A 25,323-nucleotide genomic window follows, 5' to 3' on the forward strand; every position below is an offset into this window, starting at 1 on the left:
CAGTAGCTCAGTGGTTAGAAGCATAGCTTTACTTTGGTTACTGCACCTACTTCAAATACTGATAGGAAATGTAGATGGTGACCCCAATAGGGACAGTGATAATGATGATGTTTGTAAAGCACTGTGGAATTAATGGCACTATATAAGCAAATAAAATAAATTAATATTTTTTTACACAATGTCACATGAAAAATATAAGAGGAACTCCGCTAAAAGGATAAGTATTTAATATAACACTAGATTGAAACTTTATGCTGCTGTGTCAATTTTTTTTTTTAAAACACTTGACATGCAAAAAATATCATGAATTAGTTAAAAAGTACAGTTGAAAAAACACACGTCCATCAAACGATAGTAAATGATATAGGGGCGGGGTGTAGCAACAACTATAATGCATGAACCACTCTGGCCTCAAAAACCACTTTCTTCCCTCCTGATCCAAACTGTCAATCAACATTCTGAACAAGAATTTTACATGTATACATAAGTTTTTATATTATTTTCTTCTAATAGAGCATCCAAGTCTTTCCTGAAGCCATCGATGGTTCCTGTTGTGATTAGCTCATAATGTAGGCTGTTCTACAGATTAAAGTTACGTGCACACTATTAGTGTTTACATCATTTTTGATGCAGCTTGCTTCAGCTGTGTCCAAAACGCTGCGATGTACAGTACAAGCACAGTGGATGGGATTTCTAGAAATCCTGTGGCCACTGTGCTTGTTTTTCCCACAGCGAAAACTGACCTGCAGTGCGATTTTCCAAGCCGCAGCATGTCAATTGTTTGCTGCGGAGTCACAAGTGTTCTCCATAGGGAGAACACAAGTGAGAGACCGCAGCGCACCGATCCGAACTCTGATTGTGGGCACGAGCAGCTGTGGTCTCCTGCAGAGGAGATTCGCGGCCCCGCAGGTCAGGACCCGCCATGTCCAGGATGCAGCGAGTCCTGATAGTGAGCAGGTACCCTAAAGCAAGCTTTACACACTGCGATCTTGCTAGCGAGATCGCAAGCGATCATACCCGCCCCCATCGGCTGTCCGACACGGGCAAATCGCTGCCCGTCGCGCACAACCTCGCTTACACCCGTCACACGGACTTACCTGTCCTCCTAAGGGGGCGGGTTGTGTGGCGTCACAGCGACGTCACACAGCAGCCGTCCAATAGAAGCAGAGGGGCGAAGATGAGCGGGAGGTAACATCCCGTCCACCTCCTTCCTTCCGCATTGGCGGTGGAGGCAGGTAAGGACATGTTCCTTGCTCCTGCGGTGTCACACACAGCGATGTGTGCTGCCGCAGGAACGAGGAACAACATCGCTAATTAGAAGAGAGCGATTTTTTGTTTCAGGAAGACCTCTCCGCGGCAAACGATTTTCACCGCTTTTGCGATCGTTTTAGGTCGCACATAAGTGTCACACACTGCGATATCTCTTAATGACGCCGGATGTGAGTCACAAACAACGTGACCCCGACGATAATTCATTAACGATATCGTAGCGTGTAAAGCCTGCTTAAGGCTATGTTCTCACGATGAGCTTTGGGTGATTTTTTTCTGCAACATTTCTGCACCTGTTATGTATGTTACTTGTCTTTTTTACATGTGTTTTATCAAATGTTTTAATCCTGCTGTTTTTATTCTTTGGAATGTCATGTTATAAATAAAGCTGCTTTGTTTTTGATGCTTCCTGATATTTGGTTTTGACAAAATGTCTTGTGCAGATTACATTCGTTTTTAGTGCAGCAGAAATGCACTAAAAATGTACATGCATTTTTTCTGCAGATCAGTTTACGCTGAGTAAAAAAGAAGCACAATGGGCATGAGGTTTCTATGAATTCCATTCACTTTGCTGGAACTGTTTAGGATGTGGCATTTTTTATGTAGCGAAAATTCGCAGCATCAAAAACTCACCAAAAACTCATTGTGGTGATAAGACTAGAAAAAATAAGCGCTGATTAGGTATTACCAGATAACAGGAGTAATATATAAAGATATATACACTCACCTAATGTGGTTGTGAAAGTCACAACCACTGCCAAGCATAAGATAATGGTGTCTGCCACAGCCCCACGTGGATGAGTATTCAAGCAGGAGAAGAGAAGGGGTTAATGCCGCGCATCAGCCAAATGAAGATGTAGAGTTGTTGATAAATTAATATCTTTTTTATTTCATAGGTCTACATGTTTCGAGGTTGAAACCTCTTCCTCAGGACCAGAATATCAACAAAGCAATGATGCTTTGTTGATATTCTGGTCCTGAGGAAGAGGTTTCAACCTCGAAACGCGTAGACCTATGAAATAAAAAAGATATTAATTTATAAACAACTCTACATCTTCATTTGGCTGATGCGCGGCGTTAACCCCTTCTCTTCTCCTGTTTGAATACAAAAACTCATTGTGGGCACACAACCTAAGGCTATGTGCACACGTTGAGCATTTCTTGAGTTTTTTACCTTAGTATTTGTAACCAGGAGATTAACAGTCAGAGGAAAAGTATAATAGAAACATGTCACCACTTCTGTATTTATCACCCAATCCTGGTTTTGACTTACAGACACTGAGGTAAAAAACTCACCAAATAGTCTACATGTGCACATGGTCTAATAGTTCTAATGGTAAATTAACCCTTTTTTCTCCAAATGGAGGGAGTGTCAGAGTGGGGTTTTTATGATACAGCTTTCAACCATATTTTTTATATGGGTCATTTATGTAATAGAACAGATTATGTATCTCCCTTATATGTCTCTTTTTAAAATTTTCCATGATCCCTTATCAGATAATCTAATATATAAAGCTAAGTGTATATGTGTGTATGTGGGTGTGTTTTTGTCTTTGTGGGTCTGCTAAAGGAATTTGCACCATCGCATTTACAATCACGAAATTTTGCACAGACGCCCCATGTGACCCAGGAAACGTCATAGGCTATGTTTTGACAAGAAAATGTAAGCGAGCGCTTTGCAGTTACTCTCCAAAAAACCTGCCTCCATTAAAGTGAGTGGAGCTGGGAACTACAGGTTATTAATAAGAGCTGTGATTGGTTGCTATACATTCATAGTATAAGAAGCTTATGTGTGAGGTAATATGATGTCAGTGGAGAGACAGACACAGACTGAGAGACAGACAGAGACAGACAGACAGGCACAAACAGAGAAAGAGGCACACAGGGAAAGAGACAGGGACAAACAGAGACAGATAGGAAAAAAAGCCACACAGACAGAAAGAGACAGACAGAAAGACACACGGGGAAAGAGACAGACAGAAACAGATAGGGAAAGACACAGAGAGAGACAGACAAGGAAACAGACAGACAAAGAGACAGACAAAGACAGATGGGGAAAGAGACACACGGGGAAAGAGACAGATGGGGAAAGAGACAGATCTGGAAAGAGACAGACAGCAAAAGACAGACAGGGAAAGATGGGGAAAGAGACAGACGGGGAAAGAGACACACAGGGAAAGAGACAGACCGAGGAAAGAGACAGACCAGGGAAAGAGACAGACCAAGAAATAGACAGACAAGGAAAGAGACAGACGGGGAAAGAGACAAACGGGGAAAGAGACAAACGGGGAAAGAGACAGATGGAGACAGATGGGGAAAGAGACAGACGGGGAAAGAGACAGACATGGAAAGAGACAGACGGGGAAAGAGACACACGGGGAAAGAGACACACGGGGAAAGAGATAGAGACAGACGGGGAAATACAGATAGGGAAAGAGACAGACGGGGAAAGAGAAATGGAGACAGACCGGGGAAAGAGAGAGACAGATGGGGAAAGTGACAGACAGAGAAAGAGACAGACCGGGGAAGACAGACCGGGGAAAGAGACAGACGGGGAAAGAGACAGAGAGATGGAAACAGACAAAGAAATAGACAGACCAGGAAAAGAGACAGACCGGGGAAAGAGACAGACCTGGAAAGAGACAGACCTGGAAAGAGACAGACGGAAAAGAGACAGACCGGGGAAGGCAGACCAGGGAAAGAGACAGATGAGGAAAGAGACAGAGAGATGGAAACAGACAAAGAAATAGACAGACCGGAAATAGAGACAGACCGGGAAAAGAGACAGACCGGGAAAAGAGACAGACCGGGTAAAGAGACAGACCGGGGAAAGAGACAGACCGGGGAAAGAGACAGACCTGGAAAGAAACAGACCTGGAAAGAGACAGACGGGGAAAGAGTCAATGGGGAAAGAGACAGACAGACACAGAGAGAGAGAGACAGACACAGAGATAGAGAGACAGACACATAAATAGAGACAGACAGACACAGAGATAGAGACAGACAGACAAAGATAGAGACAGGCACAGACAAACACAGAGATAGAGAGAGACAGAGAGACTGATACAGAGACAGACAGAGAGATAGACACAGACAGGCACACAGAGACAGACAGCTAGTCTAATATATAAAGCTGAGAGTGTGTCTGTGTGTATGTCCGCTAATGGAATCTGCACCTTCACAGTTACAATCACGAAATTTTGCACAGCTGCCTCATTTGACTATGGGAGCGTCATAGACTATGTTTTGAGGGGAAAATTTAACTTTGCGCTTTACAGTCATTTGCCAAAAAAACCTGTATACATTAAAGTCAATGGAGCTGGGAGCTACAGGTCAATAATAGGAGCTGCAGTTGGTTGCTACAGGCAACGAAGGACAGTCTTAGTATAAGAAACTTATGTGTGAGGTAATATGATATTGATAGAGACAGACACACAGAGATACACGGAGAGAGAGACACACAAACACACAGAGATACATACACAGAGAGACAGACACACACATACAGAGACACACACACAGAGACACACAAACACACACAGAGATACACAGACGCACACAAAAACAGACACACACAGAGCTAGAGATGCACACACAGAAACACACACACACACACACACAGACATACAGACACAGACACACACACACACACACACACACACACACACACATACACACACACACACACACACACAGACTAATACAGAGACACACAGACAGAGACACAGAGACACATACACAGAGACACACACCCAGAGACACACAGAGACTGATACAGAGACAGATACACAGAGACACAGAGACACACACAAAGAGACAAAGACACACACAGAGACACACAGAGAAAGAGACAGACACACAGAGACAGAAACAGAGACACACACAGAGACACACATAGACAGACTGAGACAGACACAGAGAGACACACACAGAGACTGAGACCCAACAGAGACAAAGACACACACAGAGACAGACACACACACAGAGACACACAGAGGCAGAGACACACAGAGACAGAGAAACACAGAGACACACAGACACAGAGAGGGACACACAGAGAGCAAATGACATAGAGGCAGACAGAAACACAGAGAGGGAGACAGACAGACAGAGAGGAAGAGTGAGAGATTGGGAGAGAGACGACAGAGAGACACTTAGCTACTATCTCAGACAACACTGGGTACTACAGCTAGTCTAATATATAAAGCTGAGTATATGTATGTGTATATTCACTAAAGGAATCCGCACCATTGCATTTACAATCGCAAAATTTTGCAAAGACACCTCATTTGACTCAGGGAATGTCATAGACATGCTTTGAGGGAAAATATAACCCCGCGCTTTACAGTTACTCACCAAAAAACCTGCTTACATAAAAGTCAATGGAGCTGGGAACTACAGGTCATTAATAGGAGATCTGATTGGTTGCTATAGGCAACAAGGAACATTGTTAGTATAAGACAGCTTATGTGTGAGGTAATATTATTTTGTTGGAGAGACGGATAGAGACAGAGAGAGAGACAGAGAAAGACACAGAGAGAAACAGAGAGACAGACAGAGAGATAGAGAGCGAGAGATAGAGAGATAGAGAAAGACAGACAGAGAGGCAGACAGGGAGAGAGAAAGAGAAAGAAAAATTGAGAGCGACAGACAGAAAAACAGAGACAGACAGAGTGCCTCTCACAGGCACTATTGCGAAAACAAGGTATTTGAGAGAAACATTGTTTCTCAATATAATATTGAACTAGACAATAAAAAATATGGGTGAACCACCCCTTTAAATAAAAATCATATTATACACTAATTCCAATAGAACACAATGTAAAAATATAACCCAGTACTTTAAACCCCCATACACATCAACCATCCCTGGCTGGATCACTCTACTGTCACTCACAAAAAGATGATGTTAGGGGAGAGATGGACCGGCTGTTGGATTTTCATAATCTGATTCTTTTGTTTTCAGAGGAGATAAACCGTTGCTATAGGAGTCTGGCAGCACCTTTCTCCTTCTCCCTGTTTGTAATACATGAACCCTTGGCTAAACCAAGTGTTCATGTGTACAGGGAAGTCGGCTGAGATAGCTGGCTGTCCTATTGTCCTATCTCAAGTGGTGCACAGTTTATATCTGCCACCTATTACTATGTCTACTTGCACAAATTTTAACACATTTATCAACAATGAAGGAATCATACACTTTAAGCTGGCCATATATACACTGTGTGCAGAATTATTAGGCAAATGAGTATTTTGATCACATGATAATTTTTATACATGTTGTTCAAGCTGTATAGCTGTATAGGCTTGAGAGCCACCTACCAATTAAGTAAATCATGTGATGTGCATCTCTGTAATGAGGAGGGGTGTGGTGTAATGACATTAACATGAGATGTGTTGCAGAGGGATGCAGCAGTCTTGAAATTGCCAAACTTTTGAAGAGTGATCACCGAACAATCAAGCGTTTCATGGCAAATAGCCAACAGGGTCGCAAGAAGCGTTTTGGGCAAAAAGGCACAAAATAACTGCCCATAAATTGAGGAAAATCAAGCGTGAAGCTGCCAAGATGCCATTTGCCACCAGTTTGGCATATTTCAGAGCTGCAACATTACTGGAGTATCAAAAAGCACAAGGTGTGCCATACTCCGAAACATGGCCAAGGTAAGGAAGGCTGAAAAACGACCACCTTTGAACAAGACACATAAGATAAAATGTCAAGACTGGGGCAAGAAATATCTTAAGACTGATTTTTCAAAGGTTTTATGGACTGATGAAATGAGAGTGAGTCTTGACGGGCCAGATGGATGGGCCAGAGACTGGATCAGTAAAGGGCAGACAGCTCCACTCTGACTCAGACACTAACAAGGTCTCTACCTTGGGGTACTGGTATGGGCTGGTATCATCAAAAATGAACTTGTGGGACCTTTTTGGTTGAGGATGGAGTAAAGCTCAACTCCCAGATCTACTGCCAGTTTCTAGAAGACAACTTCTTCAAGCAGTGGTACAGGAAAAAGTCGGTATCGTTCAAGAAACACATGATTTTCATGCAGGACAATGCTCCATCGCATGCATCCAACTACTCCACAGCGAGGCTGGCCAGTAAAGGTCTAAAAGATGAAAAAATAATGACATGACCCCTTTTCCACATGATCTGAACCCCATAGAGAACCTGTGGTCCCTAATAAAATGTAAGATCTACAGGGAGGGAAAACAGTACACCTCTCGGAACAGTGTCTGGGAGGCTGTGGTGGCTGCTGCATGCAATGTTGATCGGAAACAGATCAAGCAACTGACAGAATCTATGGATGGTAGGCTGTTGAGTGTCATCATAAAGAAAGGTGGCTATATTGGTCAATAAGTTTTTTGGGTTTGTTTTTGCATGTCAGAAATGTTTATTTCTAAATTTTGTGCAGTTAAATTCGTTTACCTGGTGAAAATAAATAAGTGAGATGGGAATATATTTGATTTTTAAGTTGCCTAATAATTCTGCACAGTAATAGTTACCTGCACAAACAGATATCCTCCTACCATGTTTACCTGAAAATAAGACCTCCCCCGATAATAAGACCTAGCAGGAGTTTTCAGGGATGCTTAAATATGAGACATCCCCTGAAAATAAGTCATAGCCGCGGTCAATAATGCAGTGTCATGCAGCGGTAAAAAAGTTAAAGACACTGCAGGACACTTCATTATAGACAGCGGACACCCCCTAAAGAAAGAAGAGAGAAGACCCCCGATCATGCTCAACAGACGCCAGACACTGGAGCAGGTGAGCACATCAAGCCCCCGCGGCGGAACACACACATCAGATCACACACACACACACTACAGATCGCATCCACACACACTGCAGATCGCATCCACACACTCACCACATCCAGCGATATCGCTTGCTTCTTGGCGGCAATACTGTGCAGTGCAGTGAGCTTCCAGGACCTGCCGGAGAATCACATGGCCGCAAGCATGTGATATCTCCGGATGTTGTGAGTGTGTGCGCTCGTATGTGCGATATCGTGAGTGTGTGTGAGTGTATGCGATCGGATGTGTGCGTGTATGCTGTCTGATGTGTGTGTGTGCGATGTGTGCGATCGAATCTGTGAGTGTCGGCAGGAAGCAGAGGAGGACGGCATGCAGAACAGCTGCTGTGAGCGCCCACCGAAAAGCACAAGGAGGAGTGATGTGAAAGATGTGTGTGTGTGTGTGTGTGTGTGTGTGTATACTGTCTGATGTGTGACTGTGTTCTGGTGTGTGTCGGCCAGACACAGGGGAGCCCAGCTGCTGGGAGATCACAGGGAGAAATGATGTGGAATGTGATGTGTGTGTCTGTGATCTGATGTATGTGAGTGTCAGTCAGCTGTAGGGGAGCACACCTAATGGGAGATCACAGGGAGATCTGGGAGCCATACAGATGCCTGGGGCTGGTAAGTATGTTGAACTTACCCCCAACCATGTCTGCTCGATAATAAGACACCCCCTGAAAATAAGACCTAGTGCTTTTTTCAGAGCAAAAAAAATATGACAGTGTCTTATTTTTGGGGAAACAGAGTAAGATAGCCAAATCTAAAAAAAACCCACTCCAACTTCCAAAAATATTAAGCTTTGATATTTATGAGTCTTTTGGGTTGATTGAGAACATAGTTGTTGATCAATAATAAAAAAAATCCTCTAAAATACAACTTGCTTAATAATTCTGCACACAGTGTATAAACTTTGTCCCAACCTGCCGACCATCCAATGTGTTTGGGAGCCTCATGACTCTTATCCTACAGAAGATGATGGGGAAAATACGGGTAAGGCTTTGTGCGCACGCACCTGCTGAAATTTCTGCAGTGATTTGACAGCACATGTGCGCATCAAATCGCTGCAGAAACACTGCGTAATGGATGCAGTGTTTCAGCAGAATAAGGCTACTTTCACACTTGCATTGAACGGCATCCATTGCATTGCGTTGTGTGACGGATGCAACGGATGCGTTGCATATAGTGGCACAACGGATGCAACGGATCGTACAAAAGAACGCAATCCTTTAGTTTTTTTTCTTGACTTTACACATCTGGGCATGCGCAGTTGTGTAAAGACGGTTGCGTTAACGGAATCCATTAAATGACAGATTCTAACGGAATCCGCCACCATAGGCGTCCATTATAAAAACAATGGACGCCAACGGAATCCTGCAGGTTGCGGTTTTTTTATACTCCACCATGCACTGAAAAACGCTACATGCAGCGTTCTATCCGCCAGGCGGATGCAACGCAGCGTCGACTGATGGATGAAACGCAAGGCCATCCGTTGCTATCCGTAGCTAATAGAAGAATTGAGACGGGCTTCCAGAATTGCTGAGCGCAGATGGAAGAGGTCTCATTCCACTGAGCACTTCATTACATACTGTACAAACAGGCTCTCACCACTTTCAAGTCTGCACTCACTGCTGCAGAACAAACGTACTTCTCATTCCTCATATCCTCTCTATCCCACAACCCTAAACAGCTATTCAACACTTTCAACTCTCTCCTCCATCCCCCGTCACCACCTCCCTCTCCTCTCATCTCATCTGAAGACTTTGCCTTTTTCTTCAAGCAGAAGATTGACAACATCAGAGCAAGCTTTGTCCCACAATCACCACAGCCACTCCTCACAACTACTCAGCCTTCTTTCTCCAAATCCAGCTTCTCCACTATGACAGAAGATCGTCTTTCCACTCTACTCTCAAGATCATATCTCACAACCTGCCTGCTTGATCCACTCCCATCCCACCTCATCCCCAATCTAACCACAGTCTTCATCCCGACCCTAACCCATCTCTTCAACCTATCACTAACAATTGGTGTATTCCCTTCATGCTTTAAACATGCCTCCATCACACCCATCCTCAAAACTCCCTCCCTTGATCCTTCCTCTGTGTCAAACTATCGCCCCATATCACTTCTCCCCTATGCCTCAAAACTACTGGAACAGCATGTCCATCTTGAACTGTCCTCATACCTCTCTTCCTGCTCCCTCTTTGACCGATTACAATCTGGCTTCCAACCCCATCATTCCACTGAAACTGCCCTAACCAAAGTCACTAACGACCTACTAACTGCAAAATCCAAGCAACACTACTCTGTCCTCCTCCTTCTGGACCTGTCCTCTGCCTTTGACACAGTAGACCACTCCCTTCTACTACAAATTCTCTCATCTCTGGGCATCACAGACTTGGCGCTATCTTGGATCTTCTCATACTTAACCAACCGAACTTTCAGCGTCTCCCACTCTCACACCACTTCCTCATCTCGCCCCCTATCTGTCGGTGTCCCCCAAGGTTCAGTTCTTGGAAACTTGCTGTTCTCCATTTACTCCCTTGGCCTGGGACAGCTGATAGAGTCACACAGCTTTCAGTATCATCTCTACGCTGATGATACGCAGATCTACATTTCTGGACCTGACATCACCTCCCTACTAACCAGAATCCCACAATGTCTGTCTGCTATTTCATCCTTTTTCTCTGCTCGATTCTTAAAATTGAACATGGATAAAACAGAATTCATTATCTTTCCCCCCATCACTCAACTCCTCCACCTTGGGGAGATAAGGTATGCACACCAGTGACTATGTAAGGGGTATACATGAAATAGCAGAAACTGCTGTGTGAATACTGACTTGAAAAATCCAATAGCTATATGCAAGAGTGAATATGTGAAAAATGGAATCTGCATTACTGCCATGAACATATGAATCAAGAGAAATTTAGCTACTGAATTGATCAATGCAATAGAGCCCCAACACTACGCCAAAGTATTTCTCTACGTTGGGGTCCCTAGCTTGTGTGTGTCCTCTCATGCAGTTAAAAAACCTACCGTGTATGGGAAGCTGAGACCCAGGCTATTTATGCGTATGATATGGATTGGCAATAGGTGTGGTTGGGGAGGGTTCACAAACGAAAAAATACTAACAAATAGGAATAACGTTTGGAACACCATTCTAAGTCCGAACTGGGTGCAAAAACCTAAAAAAACATCACTATGGGGAGATAAGGTATGCACACCAGTGACTATGTAAGGGGAATACATGAAATAGCAGAAACTGCTGTGTGAATACTGACTTGAAAAATCCAATAGCTATATGCAAGAGTGAATATGTGAAAAATGGAATCTGCATTACTGCCATGAACATATGAATCAAGAGAAATTTAGCTACTGAATTGATCAATGCAATAGAGCCCCAACACTACGCCAAAGTATTTCTCTACGTTGGGGTCCCTAGCTTGTGTGTGTCCTCTCATGCAGTTAAAAAACCTAACGTGTATGGGAAGCTGAGACCCAGGCTATTTATGCGTATGATATGGATTGACAATAGGTGTGGTTGGGGAGGGTTCACAAACGAAAAAATACTAACAAATAGGAATAACGTTCTGAACACCATTCTAAGTCCGAACTGGGTGCACTAGGTTTTTGCACCCAGTTCGGACTTAGAATGGTGTTCCAAACGTTATTCCTATTTGTTAGTATTTTTTCGTTTGTGAACCCTCCCCAACCACACCTATTGCCAATCCATATCATACGCATAAATAGCCTGGGTCTCAGCTTCCCATACACGGTAGGTTTTTTAACTGCATGAGAGGACACACACAAGCTAGGGACCCCAACGTAGAGAAATACTTTGGCGTAGTGTTGGGGCTCTATTGCATTGATCAATTCAGTAGCTAAATTTCTCTTGATTCATATGTTCATGGCAGTAATGCAGATTCCATTTTTCACATATTCACTCTTGGATATAGCTATTGGATTTTTCAAGTCAGTATTCACACAGCAGTTTCTGCTATTTCATGTATTCCCCTTACATAGTCACTGGTGTGCATACCTTATCTCCCCATAGTGATGTTTTTTTAGGTTTTTGCACCCAGTTCGGACTTAGAATGGTGTTCCAAACGTTATTCCTATTTGTTAGTATTTTTTCGTTTGTGAACCCTCCCCAACCACACCTATTGCCAATCTATATCATACGCATAAATAGCCTGGGTCTCAGCTTCCCATACACGGTAGGTTTTTTAACTGCATGAGAGGACACACACAAGCTAGGGACCCCAACGTAGAGAAATACTTTGGCGTAGTGTTGGGGCTCTATTGCATTGATCAATTCAGTAGCTAAATTTCTCTTGATTCATATGTTCATGGCAGTAATGCAGATTCCATTTTTCACATATTCACTCTTGCATATAGCTATTGGATTTTTCAAGTCAGTATTCACACAGCAGTTTCTGCTATTTTATGTATTCCCCTTACATAGTCACTGGTGTGCATACCTTATCTCCCCATAGTGATGTTTTTTTAGGTTTTTGCACCCAGTTCGGACTTAGAATGGTGTTCCAAACGTTATTCCTATTTGTCAACTCCTCCACCTGACATATCCATCAATGTCAATTGCAACCTCCTGCTCTGTGGCCTCCCTTCTAACAGTCTCGCACCCCTACAATCTATTCTAAACCCATGCTGCCCAGCTAATCCACCTGTCCCCCCCCCCCCCCGCTACTCCCTGACCTCTCCTCTCTGCCAATCCCTTCACTGGCTTCCCATTACCCAACGACTCCAGTTCAAAACCCTAACCATGACCTACAAAGCCATCCACAACCTGTCTCCTCCCTACATCTCTAACCTAGTCTCCCGGTACTTACCTGCACGTAACCTTCAATCCTCAAAAGATCTCCTTCTCTGCTCCCCTCTCATCTCCTCTTCCCACCATCGCATCAAAGTTTTCTCCCGAGCCTCCCCTATACTCTGGAATGCTCTGCCACAACACATCAGACTCTCGCCTACCTTGACAAGCTTCAAAAGGAACCTAAAGACCCACCTCTTCCGACAAGCCTACAACCTGCCGTAACCCACAGTCTGATACAACACCGCACAATCAGCTCTACCCTCACCTACTGCATCCTCACCTATCCCTTGTAGACTGTGAGCCCTCGCGGGCAGGGACCTCTATTCTCCTGTATCAGTCTGTGCCTTGTATTGTTTATGATTATTGTACTTGTCCGTATTATGTATACCCCTTTCACATGTAAAGCGCCATGGAATTGATAGCGCTATAATAATAAATAATAATAATAATAAAAAAAGTCTATGAGGAATAAAACGGTTTCCTGCAACGGTTACCGTAATTCCTTAAGGCGGCGGATAGCAACGGATGCCGTTCAACGCAAGTGTTAAAGTAGCCTAAATGCCGAATTCATGCGCTCGGGATGCTTCACCCACCATAGACAGAGTGGGAGCACCATCCAAAGCGCACAAATTAATTGACATGCTGCTTTTTTGTACGCACGGATTTGGGTCTAAATTTTGGCATCCAAATCGCTGCGTTCAAAAAAGCCACGTGCGCACGTATCATGCACAATCTACATAAATTGTGCAGGGGACGCAGGACGCATGCATTTACGCTGCAGTGCTAAACGCAGCGTAAATGCATGAATTTATACAACATGCGCACAAGCCCTTAGGCAAATTGAAACTTAACACCCCTAGGCAGATAAGACACTGCCAGATGGGGCTAGTTTTCTAAATGTATGTCTGAACAGAGGTTCTGTCATTGGTCTTCTAATCTCTGTGGAAATGTTTTTGTTTTCTTCTAAGGCTGTGTGCGCACAGTGCATTTTTGATGTGTTTTTTATGCACAAATCTGCATGCCTATGCTTATGTCAGCGAAGTCAATAAGAATTCTGAAGTGCTGTGCGCACGCTGCTTATTTTTAATCCAGGTAAAGAAGGAAAGGCGTCAGCTCAGGCTGGGAATTTGCAATGTTTATTCTGTATATACAGATAACATCAGATGGGGGAGAAGGGAATGCGGGTGCGGCAGATGGACAACAGTTGCTTATTTTTTCCTTGCAGATTTGGTGCAGAAAATAATCTGCAGCATGTCAATTGTTGGTGCATTTATGCCTGCGTTTTTTAGCACTTCCACTGATTGACTTCATTACGAAAAACGCATGGCACAAAAACGTACCAAAAACACATGCATATTTTGGTGCGTTTTTCTGCCAAAAGGTGCAAATTTGACGCAGAAGATTTCTGCACCAAATACTCAAACTGACGACATTACATCCATTACGTGGCTTCATTCAAGGGGAGAAATTCCCAAATATCATTCGTTACATCAAGTATAGGGGGCTGGATTAACTTATTTATGCTAACAAGCAGAGCCAAGAAATAAAACAGAGAATGAAGCACAGCAAGGGGCCACATCCATAATTAATTGTTTACCTTGCATAGGGAATGACTTGAAAAAAATTACACTAGAAAAATAATCCCTCATATAGCTCTATAAATAGAAAAATATAGAAATTATGAAAAGCCAAAAAAAATATTTTTCAAAGTGATTTTCAAAGCAGGAAAATATAAATACAGTAAACACAATATAAATTGGGAATCACCACAATTGTTTCAATTCGCAAGATAAGGTTAACATGTCAATTATACGAGGGACTACTGATAAGTCTTTGTGATCTTTTTTGTTTCTATGGTAACAAATGTTACATCACATGAAAGCCTTATGTGTCTAATATATATTTTCAAAAGTTTGTGTTTGTTGCTTATGGCAATAGTGTTCTATGCACACGGGAGAACAAAATGGAGGAGTCTAATGTGATATTCAGAGTAACTGATAGCAGAGGAGTGATAAAATTCTTGTTTCTGCAAGGAAAGTCTGCAAAGGATATTCATGGTGATATGTCGGAGACATTGGGGGATCAATGCCCTTCATATTCCACAGTTAAGAACTAGGTTTCCAAATTTAAAATAGGCCACTTCAGCACCAATGATGAGGAACGTCCTGGCCGACCGAGAGTGGTTGTTGTTCTGGAGATCGTCGATGCTGTGCACAACCTCATACTGAAGAATCGACGAATTTCAGCTAAAGCAATAACCGACATCATGGAGATTTTCCGTGAACGTATTTGTGTCATTATCCATGAACATTTGGACATGAGGAAGCTATCTGCAAAGTGAGTCCCCAAATGTTTGACAACAGATCAGAGAAGCATGAGAGTGAAAACTTTCAGTGTTTCCGGACTGATAAGAACTTCCTGGGTCGACTGGTTACTATGGATGAGACCTGGATTTATTTGTATGACCCTGAAAACACGGAGCAGTCAAAGGCTATGTGCGCACTTTGCGTCGAGGTTGTTGCAGTTCTAAACGCATCCTCTGGCAGAAATGGTCTTTGTCAAATTTGGTTTTGACGACAAAAACGCTATAAATACGCTTGCGTTTTTACAGCTTTTTTACCGCCTTTTACATGCTTTTTCATTGCTTAAAGTCAGATGCGTTTTGATTACAAATACACTACTAAATAAAGTTTAAACATTCAAACACTATGAAAAAAGCGGAAAAAAATTAAAACAAATATCATGAGTAAAATCATACACAAATTAGCTGATTTTATTAAAATTATAACTGTGTTCTAATATTTATGCATAAAACAACGTTCAATTATGGATTTTCATTAATTTAATTGTCGGACTGTGTGTGTGTGTGAAGGGACATATCATGCCCTTATTATAAAGTAAAAAACGCATGCGTTTATTTAGTCAAAAAAGCATGCTTTCTGCATCAAAAAAGCATGTAAAATGCTAGGATTGTGATTTAGGATGCGTTTTGAAAGTTCTCATTGACTCTAATGTTAGCAAAACGCTGCCAAAATGGCAAAAAGATGTGAAATGTTGCTTCTTTAAACGCTGAGTTTTTGCCAAATTTTCTGCAACTAAAACGCTGCATTTTTAACAGCATTGTGCGCACAAGAAATCCCTATTTCCCATAGACTTTGCTTGAAAATCAAAACGCATTCATTTTAGTATTAAAACGCTGCAGTTCAAAACGCTGTGGAAAAGCAGGTAAAAAAGCAAAGTGCGCACATAGCCAAAAGAGTGGAGGCACAGTGGTTCTCTGCGTTCCAAAGAAGTTCAGGGTGCAAAAATCCGCCACTAAGGTGATAGCGTCTGTGTTCTGGGATAAGGAGGGACTGCTGCTAGTGGACTACCTTCAAAAGGGTTCCACCATCAATGCAAGGTATTACATTGAACTTTTGGACCAATTAAGACAGCTCGGAAGGCGAAAAGGCGAGGCAAACTGTCCAAAGGAATCATGTTCCTGCAAGACAGCGCCTCTGCTCACCAGGCAGAAGCGACCACGGCAAACCTGGCAGAGCTGGGCTTCCAGCTGGTTGACCGCCCACCTTATTCAGCAGATTTAGCTCCCTCCAACTATCATCTGTTTCCAAACCTGAAGAAACACCTGAAGGGTACCAAATTTCACATCATTTATGATGCCATGGCTGCTACAGATGCCTAGTTTTGAGACGCAACTGAAATCCTTCTTTTTGCTAGGTTTATAGAACTTGGAATACCGATATAAGAAATGTGTTAACATCAGTGGAAAGTATTTGGATATAAATGTAAAGTTTCAACATCCTATCTTGTTTCTTTTTGGGTAAAGGCAAAGACTTATCAGCAGCCCCTTGTACTGCATGGTAAATGCTGTAAAAACATTTTTTTAAAAAAAATTCAAGATTTGTTGTTTCCTGTTCATTATTTCCTGCCAAAATAATTCAATAAAAAGCCAAAAAAGAGCCTTTTAAGAAGAATCTCTGACATTTTTCTGAAGCAACTACTTGGATAACCCAGCGGGAACACCGGAATATAAAAAATGTCATGTGAACACACCTAAGATTTGTTATAGCTCCTGTAATCATATTGACGCAGACAATAAAGATAACATGTCAATTATACGTGATAGCGAACAGTGTTTAAAAAAAATCTGGAATTAATTTTATTTTTCATATTGCTTACCTAAAAGGAGCAATTATTTGCTAAAATTGTTACAGGTTCCATAAAATGCTATCAATAAAAACTACTAGAGATGGGTGGATCAAATCATGAGAATCCGGTCCATCGATAAGTTCAGTAGTCTCTGGCTGCTGCATGGGAGACTCACAAATCTCTTACCTTCTGGGATCCTCAGCAAGGATTGTGATTTCTGGGGCTGGTGTGACGTCATCTGTGAGACGCGCTGAAATGATAATGTCGTACCACTCTAACTAATCAAATACTGTATTTGTCGTAGCGGACATGACAGTAAAGTATGACATGTGACCTTTGAGGCTACTGTCTGCAGCACTCACCTGCAGGCTGCCTATAAACACAATGGGGAAACTACCAGAGCTTCTGCACTGTATCAAGCTGAGCCTGCTTCATATATGACAGATGTCAGCTGTGTAATACAGCCAGCACCTGCCTTTAATAGCAGCTACTGGAGCTATCTCTGATTACTACTGTTTAGCCTTTTTAGATTCTGTGGTCAATCTCTGACAGTGGTCTTTACATGGTTGCCAAGTGGAGGGGGGCCAATGTGTTACCATTGAGGCAAGAGACAATCAAAGCCATCTTGGTACACCTAAGAATCCCAGTCACTGACTCATTATTTTGACAATACAATACTTAAAGGGGTTGTCCCCTACTAGGACAACCCGTTCTGATACCACGTTTCCCCCAGGAAAATAATAAAGACTATACTCACCTTCAGTACCAGCGCTCTTCCAGTGGTGTCTGGGATCGTGGTGCTGGGGCTCACGTAGGGTTGACATCAGGCGAGCCCCGTGTCAAATCAGCTCCGGCTTCCTTCTTCCATTGTTGAAAATGTGAAGGACTTGCTTTTCGTGTGGCAAGCTGATGTTTTTAGTAGTAACATTTTGGGATACATAGAACATTATTGCATTTTTGGGGGAAAGATGAGTTGGCTTTATTTCTTCTTGACATTGTTTACCTTACTTTCTGTTGATTGTTCATTTGGTCCAAAGGTGGGGAGACAGAAGCCAGCGCTGATTGGATGCGGGGATCTCGTGTCATCACAACCCCACTTGAGCCCAGGCACCCCAATCCTGTACACTGCTGGAAGGGCGCTGGTTCGGGAGGTGAGTATAGAATTTATTATTTTACCTGGGGGAAACATGTAGAATCAGAAGAGGTTGCCCTAGTAGTGGGAAACAACGTTAACTATTGCAATATATACCGCTCAAAAAAATAAAGAGAACACTTAGGCTAAGACCCCACTTTGCGTTTCCACCTGCGTTTCAGGTGCTTTTTAGGTCCATTTTGAGAAGCACCTTTTTCATGCCAAAAGGCATGCGTTTTGATTTTACAGCAAAGTCTATGGAAATTGGGGATTTCTAGACCACACTTTGCGTTTCTAAACGCTACGTTTAATTTGCATATTTTGTGGCAAAAACCATGCGTTCAAAGCAGCATGTCAATTGTTTTTGCCATTTTGGGTGCGTTTTACTAACATTGAAGTCAATGAGAAATGGCAAAAACCAAGATTTCTTCAAATTCCTGCGTTTTACCTGCTTTTTATGTGCAGAAAACATGCGTTTTGGACTACCAAAACGCATGCTTTTTGGACATTAAAATAATGATTTCATATGTCCCTTTACCACACACATAGTCCGACAATTAAATTTAAAAAAAATTATAATTTATTGCTATTTTTGCAATAAATAGTATATTACCGCTAAAAAAAATTGTTTAAAAGAACTGAGAGTCCTCAGTGGTTGATACATTCCATAAAGATGCGGTACATTCTGGTATCCTCCATTTTGATACAAGTAAAATATATCTTTGTACCGTGTTAGCCAGTTCTTTTAAACAATTTTTTTTATCTCTACTGGCTAACACGGTACAAAGATATATTTTACTTGTATATTACCGCTAAAATTTTATTAAATATTTCTATTTTCTTTATTATTTCTAAAAATCTGTGTTCCTTTTTTTTTTCTTTTTTCATTGTGTTTGACAGATTAAACTTTATTTAGCAGTGTCTTGATGTTCAAAATGCATCTGTCAAAACGCAGGTGAAAAAGCATGAAAAAAGCGCTGAAAACGCATCTAAAACGCAGTACGCATGCGTTTTCAGCGCTAAATTTCTGAAAAAGGCAACTTTGGTCAAATCAATTAAGCCCAAAACGTGCATTTAGAAATGCAAGTAGGTAAACGCAAAGTGGGGTATTAGCCTAAAGGGGGCTTTACACGCTACGACATCGCTAATGCGATCTCGTTGGGGTCACGGAATTTGTGACGCACATCCGGCCGCATTAGCGATGCCGTTGAGTGTGATACCTATGAGCGATTTTGCATTGTTGCAAAAACGTGCAAAATCGCTCATCGGTGACATGGGGGTCCATTCTCAAAAATCGTTACTGCAGCAGTAATGACGTTGTTCCTTGTTCCTGCGGCAGCACACATCGCTCCGTGTGACGCCGCAGGAACGAGGAAGCTCTCCTTACCTGCCTCCCGGCCGCTATGCGGAAGGAAGGAGGTGGGTGGGATGTTACGTCCCGCTCATCTCCGCCCCTCCGCTTCTATTGGGTGGCGGTTCAGTGACGCAGCTGTGACGTCGCTGTGATGCTGAACGAACCGCCCCCTTAGGAAGGAGGCGGTTCGCCGGTCACAGCGACGTCGCCGGGCAAGTAAGTAGTGTGACGGGTCTGGGCGATGTTGTGCGGCATGGGCAGCGATTTACCCGTGTCGCACAACAGATGGGGGCGGGTACCCACGCTAGCGATATCGGTACCGATATCGCAGCGTGTAAAGCGGCCTTTAAACAACAAAATGGTATTGTAGCGTTGCCTTCATTTTTTTGAGCAGTATAAATATCAAGTTAGAACAAACAATCAAATAATCGCAGTTTTAAATAATGTAATGGGACTAAAAAATAAAACGAAAAGATGTTTTTAAATATATAAAATAAATAACAAAAATCTCATTGAAAATAAAGAAATAGCAGAAATAAAAAATATATAAAATTCGAATCACTGTCATTTTTCACTATTCAAAAGTCCTCCCATAAGGTAAACAAAGTCAAGAAAAAATATTCAACTCATCTTCCCCCCAAAAATGCAATAAAAGGTATTATAATGTCCTATGTATCCCAAAATGCTACTAATAAAAACATCATCAGTTAAAAAATTAAAAAAAGGAACAGGAAAACAGGGAATTTTGATGATTTCACCAGAATCCAGTTATATACAACTTTATAACAGAGAACCTCCATTCAGCTTGTGTCTAAGGGGTACTTTGCATGCTGCGACATCGCTAGCCGATGCTAGCGATACCGAGCGCGATAGTACCCCCCACCCTCTTGTGATAGCTGCCGTAGCGAACATTATCACTACGGCAGCTTCACACGCACTTACCTGCCCTGCGACGTCGCTCTGGCCGGCGACCCGCCTCCTTCCTAAGGAGGCGGGTTGTGCAGTGTCACAGCGACGTCACATGGCAGGCGGCCAATAGGGGCGGAGATGAGCGGGACGTAAACATCCCGCCCACCTCCTTCCTTCCGCATTGGCGGTGGAGGCAGGTAAGGAGATTTTCCTCGCTCCTGCGGCTTCACACACAGCGATCGTATCTCCTATTGGTGCGACATTATGAAAATGTCCGACGCTACACAGATCACCAATTTACGACGCTTTTGCAATCATTTATCGGCGCATCTAGGTTTTACACGTTGCGACGTCGTTACCAGCGCCGGATGTGCATCACTTTCGATTTGACCCCGACGATATCGCAGTAGCGATGTCGCAACGTGCAAAGTACTCCTAAGTCTCATTGCAGCAGGCATGGTAACGTCACTAGATCACATCTGCTATGTGGAACCTCAGTCTACACGCTGCACAGATTAATCCAGCACTTGGAGGAAAGGATCTAGGTGAGTAATTTTTATTGTTTAATATATCAAGCTGCACTTGTAGGGTGCAGTGGGGTCCATCATACTGTGTGATGGCGACAACTGGGGGGACATCATACTGTGAGTGGGGGTCATCATGTATGTGGGCATTTTGGGATCATCATACTGTGAGGACCATCATTCTGTGTGGTAGAGATTATTGTGGCGGCATCATACCGTGAGTGGGGTCATCATGTGTGTGGGGACTGTTGGTACCATCACCCTGTGGGAGGATCATACTGTGGGAACCATGATTCTGCGTGGCAGAAATTACTGTGGGTGCATCATACTGTGAGTGAGGAGTTGAGGACATCATAATGTGTGTATACTGGGGGAGGGGCATGGTACTGTTTTGGGGGGCTGTGGAGCCATTCTACTATGTTGGGGACTGTGGAGGCATAATACTGTAGGGTGGAAATATCATACTGTGTGTAGGGGGGGCTGAGGGGCCATTTTATTGTGTGAGAGCTATTGTACTATGTTGATGACTGTGAAGGTGTCATACAGTAGGGTGGGAAAACCTTTATGTGTATGCTTGTGGGGGTTGGACTGTGGGGTCCATCATTCTGTTGGGAAGTCATACTCTGTAGTGGGGACTAATGTGGGGGCACCGTACTGTGACTTGGGGGTCATCATGTGTGTGGGAACTATTGGGATCATCATACTGTGGGGACCATCATTCTGTGTTGCGGAGATTACTGTGGGGGTCATCATATTGCGATTGGAGATCATCGTGTGTGGGGATTGTTGGGACCCATCATTCTGTGTGGTGGAGATTACTATGTGAGGCATCATACGTGCGGAGCTGCCGCCCGACCACCGTGCGGAGCTGCCGCCCTACACCCCACCTACCTCCCCAAAATCCTATAGAATGCAAGCCCGCAAGGGCAGGGCCCTCTTCCATCTGTACTAGTCTGTCTAATGTAACTTGTATATGTATTCTGTATGTAACCCCTTCTCATGTACAGCACCATGGAATTAATGGTGCTCTATAAATAAATAATAATAATACTGTGATTGAGAATAATCATGTATGTGGGGACTGTTGGGATCATCATACTGTGGGGACCATCATTCTGTGTGGAAGAGATTACTGTGGGGAGCATCATACTGTGAGTGGGGAGTTTTGGAGGACACCATTATGTATGAAGACTAGACTGTGAGGGGGCATGATACTGTTTTGGGGGGCTGTGGGGCCATTTTTCTGTGTTGGGGACTGTGGAGGTATAATACAGTAGGATGGAACGAACATCATACTGTGTGTATGCGTGCAGGGGGGGAGGGGCGGTGTTTTCTTGTGTGAGATCCATTGTACTAGGTTGGGGACTGTGAAAGTGTCATACAGTAGGGTGGGAACATCTTGTGTGTGCTTGTGGGAGGGGGGGGCGCTATGAGGTCATCATTCTGTGGGGGAGTTACACTGTGTGTGTGGGGTGACTAATGTAAGCCATCATGTGGGGAGCTCTGTGTGCATCATACTGTATAAGGGGCATCAGATTGATTGGTGGGAAACTACTGTGGAAGCATCATACTATGTGAGGAGGGTGTGGGGGAATCATACTATGTGTGTGAGAGGTGTGGAGGAATCATACCATCTGTGGGGGCCATCATGCTGTGTGGGGGGCATCATAATGTGTGGTGAAGGAGCTATGGGTGTCATACTGTATTGGGGTTGTGATGTGGCATCATACTCTCCGGGAGGGCTGTGGGGGTTGTCATACTGTGTGAATAGGTGAAATTGTGGGGAATTGAGGGGGGTGTCATACTGCATTTACATACATTTTGGAGGTCTAATACTTTACGTGGGGTCATGAGAGAGGTTATGTAGTGGGCTTCAGTAGGGGCACTATTATATGGACATGTCCACTCCCTGTGGTTAATAGTTGGGGGCAGGACGTCTCTGTGACCCGCTCCTTCAGCCTACTCCGCGGAATGTTTTATATTTGGTAGAGGGGCCCAATTAGGACTTTGGCTATCGGACACCACGGCTATGTATGGCCATTGTACAGTTATCTGAAAGAATGACCATGACTGGTTGATCTTGCTCAAGGACTAGGCTGATCACCACATGGCTTACTATCCTCCTAATAAAGGCTAGGCTCTGGTCACCATTGTCTACAAGACGGCAGCCACTTGTATTCAGGCTCTGCTGAGAAGACTAGCTGAGCTCAGAGACAATAAAGTAGGCAAGAAACAGTGTGAAACAAAGTAACGCGCGCCGGCGGGAGGTAACATGGCTGACGTGAGGGGACGGCTCGGGAGCGACGTCTATTACTCCACTTTGGGCACCCCCTCCACGCCCGCTAAGGCCCCGCCCATTGTCTTGCCGCTAACCAATGCGGACACGACTATGCTGCGACTAGCCAATAGCCACGCAGGATTCCAGTAAGTGGGCGGGCACGGGGTATGTCGTATTTCAAAGAAGCAGCTATATAGCCAACGGTAGCGGCTGCTTAGAGCAGCCATTTTGTTTCCCGTTCGGATTGGAGCGCCCTGCGTTATCCAGCCGGCCAGAAGGGGGGCGCTTCAGAAAGCTTTGGCAGCAGTTAAGTTTTTTTTTTTTTTTGGCGATAAATTTAACTGTTTGCCTGCCCGAGCCGGGGACAGACAAAGGCGGCGGAGCCATGGAAGACGAGAAAGTTGTGTACTCCCGGTCCCAGCTGGTGTTCGCGGGCATGAAGCCGTTAGAAGACGCCTTGGAGATCTTCGTGCCGGAGTCGAAGCATTTCATGAGCTCGGACACGGAGCTGTGGAACTTCCTGTGCAGTCTGAAGCGGGACTTCTCCCCGGTGATTCTCCGCAGCAAGGACGTGTACGGCTACTCTTCCTGCCGCTCCGTGGTGCCGGAGCCCGGCCAGCTCTCCCGCAAAGCCAAGCAGCCGGCCGCCCAGCCCAAGAAGCCGGCGGTGAAGAGGAGGAGGAAAGGCGTGCGGCTGAGCAGCAAGAAGCGGCGGCGGCTGCAGGGCGGAGCGGCGGCCAGCGAGGAGTCCAGCAGCAGCGGCAGCAGCAGCGGCTGCCCCAGCCCGTGCGACATCCCCGGGCTCCTCGGCAGGTCGCTGGAGGACATCTGGAGAGCGGCGGTCCCCAAGCTCCCCCGCGCCACCAGTGTACGGGTCACAGACGTGTCCTGCCGGGCGAAGGCTGCCGCTGCATGCCGCCTGGCACAGCAGGTCCTGCAGGTGAACCTCCAGCCGGTGGTGCGGATCCGCCGCTTCCCGATCCTGGCGCCCTGAGCCGTGCTGCTCGGTGTGCTCCGTGTTTACAGGTCTCCGGTCCCTCGTCTCGCTGCACTTTACTGTAAGGACTACTACTAGGAGGCGACCCGGGACCCCACTCTTCCTGCAGGGACCCTCCTGCCATGGATGGCACAGGTGTCCTGATGTGGCAACTACCTCAATCCCCGATCCAAAGACTTCTGCCAAGTATTGTGAGGACCGTGCAGGCTGGATGCCCCTTTATGCAATCTGTTATTTTTTATGACTTGTCCTATGTGATTGCGTGTATGTGCCAAGCCTGATGAACAACTTAGAAGTAGCTCCTTTTCCTTTAGGTGTTTAATAAAGACTGACTTCGAACAATCTCCAGTCCATGTTTTCCATGGCACAGGGCCCGGGGTAGTTGTGTGGTCGTGTCATTTAGTGGCATTGGTGCAAGACGCCGTATGGTTACGTTTTTGTTCTAAAAATCTTCTGAGGAAGGATATTTATTTTTTTTCTTGTTCATAATTGTGACTGGTGCTCGCAGAACTGGTACTCTGGGCCGCAACCTTCCAGCCGGTGCCACCTGTAACTTATATGTGCCTTTCTACGAATCCACATGGCACGAGACGTGCCTGACTGGTGCTATGCTGCCGTCACTGCCTCTGATGGATCTCTACAGCTTCATTTCTACTTTGTAATAATGGCTATATATACTTTGTAAGCATTGGACACTATCTGCCTCTGTGCCACTCCTTCCCCCCCCCCCCCCCCCTCCAGGATCTTGCCTACTGTGCCTGTGCCACAGAGGACCATATGTAGAAGAACTTACACAGGCAAAGTGGCTGCACATCACAATAAAAATGATTCTCTTTAGTATTTGTAGTGCTGGTTATAATTTTTCATATAGTTTGGGTGCAAACATCTCTTCATGGCTCGTGGCTTTGTCATCTAACCTTCTGCACTCTTAGGCCGGTTTCACACATCCGGCTTTTCGCCGGTTTGCCGGACTCAACACGCCAGTACAGTGTATACAGTACATTGGCAGAGCCGCAACTTCCGGGTCACATGCTCCGGTCACATGACAGCATGTGACCTGCGCTTGTCACGCTGCCATTG

The 25,323-nt window shown here is 44.3% G+C and overlaps 1 protein-coding gene across 1 annotated transcript; it reads left to right on the forward strand.

Annotated features, from left to right (window-relative positions):
* The first annotated feature begins 23,442 nt into the window (after positions 1-23,442).
* On the forward strand, positions 23,443-25,093 carry CCDC71L (coiled-coil domain containing 71 like). Its single transcript, XM_075342567.1, has one exon. It carries the CDS (start codon positions 23,632-23,634, stop codon positions 24,238-24,240), a length of 609 nt encoding a protein of 202 aa, XP_075198682.1. The 5' UTR covers positions 23,443-23,631; the 3' UTR covers positions 24,241-25,093.
* Positions 25,094-25,323: the final 230 nt, after the last annotated feature.

Source organism: Anomaloglossus baeobatrachus, chromosome 4 (genome assembly GCF_048569485.1).
Source record: "Anomaloglossus baeobatrachus isolate aAnoBae1 chromosome 4, aAnoBae1.hap1, whole genome shotgun sequence".
Taxonomy (NCBI): Eukaryota; Metazoa; Chordata; class Amphibia; order Anura; family Aromobatidae; genus Anomaloglossus; species Anomaloglossus baeobatrachus.